At 49.7% G+C, this 11,445-nt stretch overlaps 1 protein-coding gene across 2 annotated transcripts in view; it reads right to left on the bottom strand.

Annotated features, from left to right (window-relative positions):
- Positions 1-11,445, bottom strand: part of acaca (acetyl-CoA carboxylase alpha) — a 58,885-nt gene continuing 47,440 nt past the window's right edge. For both annotated transcript variants that reach the window (XM_042338382.1, XM_042338381.1), the window contains exons 50-56: positions 11,037-11,172; positions 10,487-10,664; positions 10,118-10,230; positions 5,851-6,005; positions 4,252-4,422; positions 1,863-1,999; positions 1-701 (exon numbers count right to left, since the gene is read on the bottom strand). In XM_042338382.1, coding sequence (XP_042194316.1) covers positions 575-701; positions 1,863-1,999; positions 4,252-4,422; positions 5,851-6,005; positions 10,118-10,230; positions 10,487-10,664; positions 11,037-11,172 — 1,017 coding nt within the window. In that variant the 3' untranslated portion in view covers positions 1-574. The remainder of the gene's footprint in view (positions 702-1,862; positions 2,000-4,251; positions 4,423-5,850; positions 6,006-10,117; positions 10,231-10,486; positions 10,665-11,036; positions 11,173-11,445) is intronic.

Genomic DNA, 11,445 nt, shown 5'->3' with positions numbered 1-11,445 from the left:
GGGGGGGGGGGGCTGGTGAGCTTAAATCAGGAGGTCGCAGCCTACCCTTAGCCAGACAAGCTAACGGGTGAGCTTCACAGAGAGACTGTAGTGTACAGATTACATCACTAACGTTTGACACATAACCAGAAAACAAAAGGTCAAGGGAGGGGGTAGGGGGGAGGTGGATGGGTGAAGGGAAGAGACGCTGTATCTTTTAAGGCATCATCCTATTCACAACCACTACTGACTGACCTCTCACAATGTGGTGTGATCTCAGGTTGAGTTTAGTTAGTGTCAATGATGTGTGTTACATCATCCATTACATTTCGTTAAACAGAATCCATCCTTTTACGCTTCAGAAACACTGGTCTATATATATTATATATATACACACACACAACACACACCATTGCATTGGGAGGGTGCATTTTGCCTTGCCTGGCTTAAGAGTGTTCCCAATGACCAATTTACTGGAGAGGTTGGCTGTAGGTATCGATATTGCCATCTGTAAGGCCGTTGTGATGTGGGCTGAGTGGGTGTGCGTGTGTCTCTCTCCCTCTGTGTGACTAGGGCTCCAGTCCATCTTTGCCCTCTATGTAGAAGCAGGGGTGTCCATCGTCGATAGAATGCGCACGATCTCTGCTCTCTGGGTCGGGGAGATGTGTTGGGTCATGTGTACGATAGAGTCCATGGCAACTTCAGGATTGGCTTGCACCAGGCTGCAACAACAACAACAACTTGCAATTATATAGCACCCTCCACCCAGGGTAGCGTCTCAGAACGCTTGCTCTGCGCACACACACAGTACCATCAAAACATTGCTTTGTGTCACCTCAATAACCCGACGACACAGACGCGCACACAGTCATCTCAACAACTACCCAAGAACACAGGTGGACAAACACACAGACAGACAAACACAGTCATCTCAACCATCCAATGATACAGTCGGTCATCTCAACAGCAACCCAATGATACAGGTAGATGTACAGGTTTTTTTTTAATGGTCAGCCGGGTGTCTGACAAACATTGAAACTCATCACCAAGCGGACACAGACAGGCCCACATCAATAGACCATTAGATCATTTCAATTCCAGAGAAACAAAGCAAAAGTCTTTTGACGTGGGACCAATTGAAAAAGCACTGTGCTTTTTTTTATCATCTATAATTACAAATCTAATCCTCACATCGCAAGTCCTATCATTTCTATAATGTAATTTCTATAATGTTGGTTGGTTTTAGGCTTTAGACTAACTTAGTTATGTGGCGAGACTAGAGAAGCTGGGATTGTTCTCCTTAGAACAGAGACTTTCTAGAGTCCTGTAAGGTATTGGTTCGAGCACTCTCATCGCAAGCGAGAGGACTTGGGTTCGATTCACGGGCGGGCCGAAACACTCGACAAGTTTCCTCGCTCCGCACGGCTCTGTTTACCCAGCAGTAAGTAGGAACCCGGTTGTTAAGTCGATTGGCGGGTCACTTTTCCGGGGGTAATAAACCCTTCAAGAAAATAAAATTTAAAAAATAAATGATAATTTGGTCCCTCAATCCACGAGTGTTTATGGGACACTGCTTTCGCTCACAAAATCCACAGTCAAATCACTTTACAGTACATTCTGTGAAGCGTTTTGAGACGTCTTGAAGACGTGATAAGGCGCTGTATCAAACGCAAGTATTATTTTTATTATAATAATTAAAAAGCTACAATGCTCTACAGATGTAATCTTGTATTGTATAATCCCCACATCACCAGCCCACAGAAGGCACAACTAACACCCAATAAACAGGACAGCACTGGGGACGTGTGGCCTGTGGAGAGGGAGTCAAGTTCACTGCACAGAGGATTTGGTGCTAATGACAATGACTAAACAGAGGCTCTCACCTGCGGATCTGCTTGAGGATGTAGTCTCGGGAGATGTACTTGATGTTCTCGTCGATGACCGAGCGAGCTCCCTCCTCCTCCTGTAGCTGTTTCTCCAGCCACTGCACCACATCCTTGTTGTTGTCCCACAGATAGGCCTGAGGGTGAAGACCACAGACAGCGTTAGCACCCACTCCCCAACGCCCACCGCAAACCCCGGCCAACAGGAGAGTCTCGGCAGCTCAGGGTAGAAACCACGTGGTCAGCTAGCTACACAATCTGGGCTAATGTGGAGTCTCGTAGCTTAGTGGTTAGAGCACTTGCCTCGCAAGTGAGAGGACCGGGTTCGATTCCCGGGCAGGACGAAACTTCACTCAAGTTCCCTTACTCCACACGCACGCCTCTGTTTGCCTAGCAATAAGTAGGAACCCGGATGTCAGTCGACTGACTGGCAGATCACTTTCCGGGGGTAATAATCCCTCCAAAGATAGAAATGCGGTCACTCAATCCACGACTGTTTGTGGGACGACACTCCTTTGCGCAATTGCCTGCCACGTTTCGTCCACAAAATCCACTTTACAATATATTCTGTGAAGCGCTTTGATACATCTCAACCACGTGACGAGGTGCAATGCAAAGATTATTTACTATGATATAAATCAGCCCCACTGCTCACATCCGGTGGCTCAGAGATGGTGCCCTACGACGCTATATAAATAAAGGTTGCTGGTTGTCCAAAGCTATGGGCTGCTACCAGACAGCTTCAGGTCTCAATCGGTAGCGCTCTCGCCTCTGAGTCGGAAGTTGACTCAGATGCGCATGTCAAACCTGGCTCCCTGCCTGTGTCTGTTCGGGTGGACATTAAGGATCCCGTGGCGCTATTGGAAAAGAGAAGGGACTTTCTTTCCCCTGCTATCCTGGCTGACAGTAGCCTCCAAATAAAATTGTTTGCAGGACGTCGCTGGGCGCAAACTGGCTGCCGAGTTCGCTCACAAACAAACAGTCGCTGCACTTTACAGTAAAAATTATGAAGCTCTTTGAGACATCCTCTCGACATGAAAGGCGCTGTACCAAATCCATATTATTATTATTATTATTATTAAATGTTAGCTTCCCTCTAAAAGGAAGCTCTTTCCTTGGCATTTGGCTGCAAGATTGAAACAGTTCCAGACGCATTTTTTGACAGCTCCTTAATACTAAAATGCATATTCATGGCAGAGCCCCCTTCCTTATGAAGTGCTGACACAGTGAGCGCTGGCGTGTGTGAGGTAGAAGATTCAAAGAATGGATCTGACGTTTCAGTTTAAGCTCGCTCGCAGAGCAGCCAGATCTGACCAGAAACGCCAGTGTTTGTGGGTTTAGGAGAATATTTAATACCATTAATATTTTTTAATCCCTTTTGGTTTTAATTAAGTAGGAGCACGCTGGCTCCTATCAACACATTCCAGGGTGCAGATTAATTGTGGCTTAATATAATCAGGGTTGATTGTTGTAATGCATTAGTTAGAGAAACGCCTGAGTGTGAAGCTGATTGTACCTGGGGAGGTTGGCTGTACTCCAGTGCGCTTCCTGCTTTGTGTGGCTGATGGATGTTTGAAGTGATGTTGTGGCCAAGGTTGGCACAAAGGCAGTGATGTGTGTGTATGTATGTGGTGTGTGTGTGTGTGTGTGTGTGTGGCAGAGAGCGCGTTAAAACAAAAATCCATTGCTTACTTATGTGTGTGCAAGCATTTGTGTGTATACACGTGGGCATCTCCACTCTTCCCCGTCTTTTTTGTTCTGGCTAAACTTTGCTGCTTAAATATCCAGATGCACGCGCACACACACACACACTTAACACAGAAACTCCGTGAGTAGTGGCATTTCCAAAAGGAGACAGACAGACAGCACTTGAGGATTTCACTGGGCTCTCTGATAGGAACTCGTTTGATCTTTTTCCTTCTAACATTAATTGCAAAATAACGCAATTTTTTTTATATAAAAAAAGAAATGGGGAGGCCATTCTCATTGTGTGGGGAACAGGTTTCGCAGGTTCTCCAGCCTCTCCGTCCGCCCTCGGGCCTTGCAGAAGGGCAAAACGATCAAAATCCCAGGAGGTGACGATGAATAACGGATTCGTTCGTTGTTCCCTTGCGATTTACGGGGCCGTTCGGCTGCGGCTGAAAGGCTCGCAGACACCCGAAGACCTCCCTCCCTCTTCGACCGGGTGCCTACGCTCAACCCCAACCCCCCCCCCTCTCCCCCACTTCCCTCTTGTTCAGGGGTCCTCCAACTGAGACACTATCCTGCGTGACGGACACTGTGTAAACGCCAGATGTTGTTGCCGAACATCGCTACACCCTATTCCTATCCAGCAGGAAAACACGAGGGGTTGGGGAGAGAGTTGGGGGGAGTCTTAAGGGACACCCACCTTGACGGCCCCCTCAGCCTCCACGAACCAGCGACGAAGCATGGCCTGGATCTGCCCATCTGTCAGCTCTCCGTTGGCCTGAACAATCTTCGTCTTCACAACGTCCTCCAGCAGCAGCCGCCTCAAACGCCAGTAAAAGAAGGTGCGGGAGGTCGGCCATTCCAGGACATCCTGAGAGAGAGAGAGAGAGAGAGAGAGGGGGGGTGGGGGTGGAGGAGGGGGAGGCGGAGGGAGAAAGACAGAGACAGGGGTAGACAGAGAGAGAGAGAGAGTGAGGGGGCGGGGGAGTGACGGAGGGAGAGAGACAGAGAGAGGGGGAGACGGAGGGAGAGAGAGAAAGGGAGAGAGAGCGTTAAACAAAAGTATCTCTTACGCAGACATACAACATAAGAACGTACAGGAACGTAAGAATTTGCTGGAAGAAAGAAGACCAATGTCCATCCAGTTCGCCTTCCACCATCCTGGCAGTCGCTTGCACATGTCGTGTCCCAAACGACTGTATCCCGAGATATAATTTTCCCCAGAAGAAATCTATCTAATTTGCTTTTGAAAGAATCGACACTTTCTGTTTCTACCGCCTGTTCCATACATTTACTACTCGGACCTTGTTGTAATCTCCTTCCCCCACCATCCCCCCGCCAACGCACAAAATACACAGTCACTCCACTTTACAGTATACCCTGTGAAGCCCTTCGAGACGTCTCAATGACGTGATAAGGCGCTATATCAAATGCAAGGATTATTGTTAATATAATAATGGGCAGATGGGAAAACAAGAGGTGCCAAAACAGCAAGAGAATTCGAAGCAAAATCATTGACTTTTTTTTGTTACAAAAGAGAGGTGGTGGGGGAGAGAGAAAGAGAAAAGGGTGTGAGAGAGAGTGTTTCAGAGAGAGAAGAGAGAGAGAGTGAGGGGGGAGGAGGGAAGAGACGGAGAGATTGAGAGAGAATCACATCAAGAGATTGCGGCCAGTGTAATCTGAATGTAATTCTGATCCAAGCGGAACATCGCAATGTGGAGCTCTCGGCTCAGACGCTTAGCGAGGGCCGATTCCTTCATTCAGGCACAGCCTTCGGTGCGTAATCCTGAGCCCTGCATTCGGGGCTTCAGTGTTCAGTGCTTGTAATCCATTGCTTACTGTCACCGGCCAGCTCACAGCCACACCACTGAGGTCTAATCTCCTGCACGATAATAAACTGTCTGATCACTTGCTCGACCCCCCCCCCACCCCACTCCCCACCCTCCCAATCCTCCCACTCAACTGTCTTTCTCCAATAACGTTGAATATCTATATATAGATACACACACAATAATAATAATCCTTGCATTTGATAGAACGCCTTGTCACGTCGTTGAGACGTCTCAAGGCGCTTCACAGGAATATGCTGTAAAGACAGAGACAGAGGAGACGGAGATAGAGGTAGACAGAGACAGACGTAGACAGAGACAGGTGTAGACAAGAGACAGATGCAGACAGAGACAGAAACAGATGAACAGACAGACGGACAGACCGAGAGAAACAGACAGATAAAACGCCGAGGTGTCTGTCTGTCAAGCCCTGAAGGTGGGCTGCGCTGGGTTGGGTCGGGCTGACTCACCGTGATGACCCCCTTCTCCTGCATGCGGCCAGGCGTGTCGTGAAGATCAGCGAACTGCACCGCCACCTGATGGTAAATCGGCAGCAGGAACTCCTCCCTCTCCTTCAGCTTAGCCTCCAGATCTTTACGCTCTGCAGCGCTCAGCTCCGGGGTGCCTGCGGTGGGGGGGAACACAGCCTGATGTTAGCTATTGAAATGGTAGTGGAAGCAGATACAACAACAACAATAATAATAATAAGCCTTGCATTTGATACAGCTCCCCTTCCATCTCTTCGAGACGCCTCAAAGCGCTTCACAGAATATACTGTCAAGCGGATCGACTGGATATTTTGTGGGCCAAATGCGGGGGCCAATTGCGCACGGCAATTGTGCCCGCAAACAGCTGTGGGTTGAGCGACCAGATTATTATTTAAGATAATAATAAATAATAATAATAATCCTTGCGTTTGATACAGCGCCTTCTCATGTCTTCGAGACGTCTCAAAGCCCTTCACAGGATACACTGTAAAGTGAATTGACTGTGACTAGGAATCCTATGCCTTTGATTCTTTAACGTTCACCAGAACCGGCGCAGATTGGGAGGAGGGTGGGGTGGTGGTGGTGGTGGGGCGGGGCGGAGGTGTTGGGGGGTAGAACCCGTGTTTGACATCTCATCCGAAGCACGGCATCTCTGTCAATGCAGAACACCCTCCAGCACTGTACTGGAGAGTCAGCCTGGAAGCAGATCAGACTCTCGCTCTGTAGCACAGTAAAGCATTGTGAAAAGGCAAGTCTGAGATCCAGGTGCTTGACTATTCAATAGGAACTCTCAACGTACAAGAGGCAAGTTGGTCTGAACAAGCTTTGACCACCCCTCCCCTCCACACCCCCACCAAAGACATTTCTCTTATCGAAGAAAGCAACCCAACCATCCAGATTAATGGCTCAAGTAATGTTAACAAATATGTCAATGACTATTTTCTGCTCAATTTAAAGCCAGGCTCCTTTTAAAGATTTTTTCACCCCCCCCTCCCCCCACCCCAACCACACTCTTTGTCGCTGCTTTTCCCCAGCCTCGTTCTCTCAGAAAAATAACCAGCGCTGAAGGAGAAAGCAGCCAGCGATTACCGTGGTTCGTGATTGATCCCCTTCGAGGCTATTAGCTGCTCACAATCACCATTGTTAAAAAAGAACACCCGACCTCGTGATCAATGGCAGGAACAGGTTTGCAATGGAAATCTCGAAAGGTTTCACATCTTTCCTGTTTCATGTGTGCCGAGCAATACTGGAGGTGAGTGCTCTTTAGGCCACTGGGATTGTCTGCCAACTGTGACGGTTAACCCCTTGGCTGCCGCCGACTCTTTTTCATTTGGAGACGGGCAGCGTAGTCGTTTGGGCGTTCGCCTCGCAAGCGAGAGCACCCGGGTTCGATTCCCAGGCCAGGCGAAACCTGAGGCAAGTTTCCTTAATCCACGCAAGCCGCTGTTTACCGAGCAGTAAGTAGGAAACCCTGGTTGTTAGTCGACTGGCGGATCGTTTTTCCGGGGGTAATAATCCAGAGACGCGAGAAGGCGCTGTATCAAATGCAAGGATTATTATTTAAGCAGATTTCTCTTCATGTGAAGAATTGGTTCCCCTCTTGCTGAACCAAGAGTGATAGGGGCTGGTCCCACTGCCCACTCTGTTTTGCCTCTGAAAACTTCTGCCTCAATTTAATAATAATCCTTGCATTTGATATAGCGCTTTTCACGTGGGGAGGACGTCCCAAAGCGCTTCACAGAACACACTGTAAGGTGCATTGACTGTATATTTGTGGGCGAACGCGGCAGCCAATTGCACACAGCAATGTCCCCACAAACAGTCGTAGATTGAAAATGACCAATTTATTATTGGTTTTGGTTTTGGAGGGATTATTATTATTAGGCTCTGTGTGGAGTAAGGAAACTTGCCCGAGGTTTCGCCCTCTGCCTGGAATTGAACTCAGGTCTCTCACTTGCAAAGCGAGTGCTCTAACCACTGAGCTACAGAACTCCACTCTGCTAGTGCCTTTCATGTTGGGAGGACGACCCAAGACGCTGGACAGTCAGGGATTTGGACCCGAGCTGGGGGTCGGGAGCAAGAAGGGTGGAGGGTAGGGGTAAGGGGGTGGGTGACCGAAAGTGTGGTCGAAGAGGAAGATCTTCTGTTACTGCGGAGGGAACGTAAGAGGGAGAGGGAATAAAGTAAAGAAGTTCTTCTTTGGCAAGAGCAAATTCACTCTTAGAAACTTTCCTCATTGCCCCCCCGCCCACACACACACACTCTTCCCGAGCCTCGGCGTGTCTGCCTTTCACACCACTTAGCAGCGAGAGAGATTGATCCCTGTCACAACCGATCTTGTCAAAGCCGGTCTCCCAATTGTCGCTTGCAGCAGTCAAAGGCCTGTTATCATCAGTTCAGTAAAAGATCAATTCAGTTCAGAATGAGAACATAATCAGACATCGATTTGAGCCCAGCTTCTTTCGGAGGCTGCTAAATTTCCCTCATGAACTCTATCCGAAGGGTTACAGGTTAAAGTGATGAGTCTCATCAGCTGTTCGGTTTTCTTTCGTTTTTTTTAAAAAAAACAGAGTCCTTGTACTTTTTTTTAAAAAGAAACACACATCGCACATATTTGGTGAGCACAGACTCATGGTAAAATAATCCCATTAATTGTGCAGCCGCGCCCGAACGAGATGCGAACTATCTGACTGTGCGGTTCCTCATTATTGCTTAATGATATCCCAACACCCACCCTCCCCTCCCCCACCCCATCGCCACCATCATCGAGCAAGCCTACAGCAGCGACATTAACCCCTGAATCTTCCAGCGAAACAAAGGGTTAAACAAAGGCCTGACAGCGGTGCGAGACTGATGCGAAACACTGAGCCTTTGTCCTGAGAAATTACAATAGTATAATATAATAATCCTTGCATTTGATACATCACGTCGTTGAGACGTCTCCGAGCTCTTCGCAGAATATACTGTGATGTGAAACGGCCGTGTATTTTAGGGGCGAAACATGGCAGCCAATTGCGCACAGCGGCGTCCCACAAAGTGTCGTGGATTGAGTGACCACATTTTTTGGTTTGAGGAATTATTACCCCTGGAAAGCGACCCGCCAATCGATTAACAACCGGGTTCTTACTTAACTGTCAGGTAAAGAGAGACGTGCGCGCGCGTGGAGTAAGGAAACCTGCCTAAGGTTTCGCCCTGCCCGGCCGGGAATCGAACCCAGGTCCTCTCGCTTGCCAGACTAGAGTGCTAACCACTACACTACAGCGCTCCACAGTGACCATGGACTTTGTCTCCATCGTGGCTGAATGGTCAACCAGGGACCAGTTCTATCCGGGCTGGAGGGGACTGAACGGCTTAAGAGCCGAATGTTCCCTTGCCCCCCTTCTCCCCCATTCCAGAGCAGCGTGTTCTTGTACTGAAGTCATTAGGAGCCGGACTGGACTGAACTTGTCCCTTAAGGATCCAAACGATATTGAAATCACTTCCAAAGAATGTGGTGAAAGCCAGAGATTCAGTGCCCCCTGACCAGCACATTGCAACGCTCCATTTTAATTAACCATCTCCATTAAAGTTGTTGGCATCAAACGGGACAAAAGTCTGGCTGAAAGCCCCAGGAGCAGAGCTGACTGAACAAGAATGGGAGGGGGTTGGGGGGGGGGGAGGAGCGAGGAGGCTTGATGCAGGGTGGGGGCAGCGGTGGTGGGAGAAAAGGAGTGCGAGTCCTGTGGAGTACGCGGAGTTGCTTAGCGTAGCGGTTAGCGCGCTCGCCTCGAAAGCAAGCGGACCCGGGTTCGATTCCCGGACGGGGCAAAACCTTCGACAAGTTTCCCTTACAGTTAATCGATTGGCGGATCGCTTTCCGGGCGGTAATAATCTCCCCGCCGCCCCTCGCCCCCTTCCCCCCCCCACTCCAAACCACTGCCACCACAAAAAACAACATTGCGGTCACTCACTCCACGATTGTTCGTGGGACGCTGACGGGCGCAATTGGCTGCTGCGTTTCGCCCGCAACATATACAGTCAATTCACTTTACAGCGTATTCTGCGAAGCGCTTTGAGACATCTCAACGACGTGATGAGGCGCTGTATCCATCGCAAGGATTATTATTATTAATAAGATCAAAACATCAAAGGCCAGTGATGCAGTAAATTGGGTTTGCGTGAGGGGGGGGGGGGGTGGGGGGGCGGGGAGGTTTTGCGTGAAGAGCGGAGGGAGGGGGAATTGAAATGAGGTAAGAGCCATGGTACGTACCCAGGCGCTCGGCGAGACGTGTGTACACAGGATCCACTCGCCGCATGGTTTTCACCAGGTCCTTCTTCCTGAACTTGATCTCCACCGTGCCTTCGGGCTCCAGAACCCCACCTCTGTGAACACCCGATAACCATACTCTCGGTCAACCACAGGTGGGGGGTAGCGTCACAGAGAGAGAGAGAGAGCATGGGGGAAATGGAGAGAGAGAGAGAGAGGATGGGAAGGTAGATGGAGACGGAAGGGGAGCAGAGGTGGGGGGAAATGGTGGGGAGAGAGAGAGAAAGTGAGGGGGAGTAGATCGATGTGGGGGGAGGTGGAGAGAGAGAGAGAGAGAAAGGGGGTAGATGGAGGGGAGGGGTATGTATGTACCTGCTCTCCTTGTCGGCGTACATCTCCATATGCCTGGGGTTGATGGTCGGGTCGATCACGACCCAGGAACCCCCCCTGAGCTCGGCGTGGGGGGGGATATAGACCAGCATGGGTTGCCTGTACTCCCGCAGCCCGTCCACAATATACGCTCCGAACTTCAGCACCTGATCGTACATATCTGGGGCGGGGGGGAGAAGTGAGAATAAAAATACAATACAAAATAATATTTATATAGCGCCTTTCACGTCGGGAGGACATCCCGATGATCCCATTCAATCAACTCTGAGCAGTGTAGGAGTGTGTGTGTAGGCGCGTGTGTGTGCGCAGGCGTGTGTGTGTGTGTGTGTGTGTGTACAGGTATTTGCGTGTAGGTGTATGTGCGTCTGTGGGCAGGTGTTTTATGCGTACATGTTTATGTATGCGTGCTTGCGTGGGTGTGTGCGCGTGTGCAGTTTGCATCGTATGTGAGTTTACGTGTATGTGCGTGCGTGTTTACGGGCGTGCCCCCTCGTGTGGGTTTAAAACCTTTTTTTTGTTCGTTTCCTTTTACCTTTCATCCCACCGGAGAAGCCTCGCCAGTTGGCAAACACCATGAGGGGGAGACCCTCCCGGTTCAGATCCTTTATGGCTTGCGACGTCTTGAAAGCCGAGTCGGGGAACCACACCTGCCCGGCCTGCTGGATTATCTGCCGCACAGCCAGAGAAAACACCCTCTTAGAACAGCAACAACACCACCAACAACAACTCACATTTATAAAGCTCCCACCACGCAGGATAGCTTCCCGGAGCGCTGCACGGTGGAAAGAGATTGACACTGAGAAACGGGGGGGGGGGGGGGGCGCGGAGTTAACCAGAAGCAGTGATCAGGATTTAAAAGTAAATTAAAGGGAGGGGTGGGGGGGGACTGACAGAGGGACTGAGGCACAGGGAGTTCGAGATTAGGGGGCAAAACAAACCCC

This window comes from Callorhinchus milii, unplaced genomic scaffold (genome assembly GCF_018977255.1).
Source record: "Callorhinchus milii isolate IMCB2004 unplaced genomic scaffold, IMCB_Cmil_1.0 Scaffold10, whole genome shotgun sequence".
Classification (NCBI taxonomy): Eukaryota; Metazoa; Chordata; class Chondrichthyes; order Chimaeriformes; family Callorhinchidae; genus Callorhinchus; species Callorhinchus milii.
This window is presented reverse-complemented; position numbering and strand designations above follow the sequence as displayed.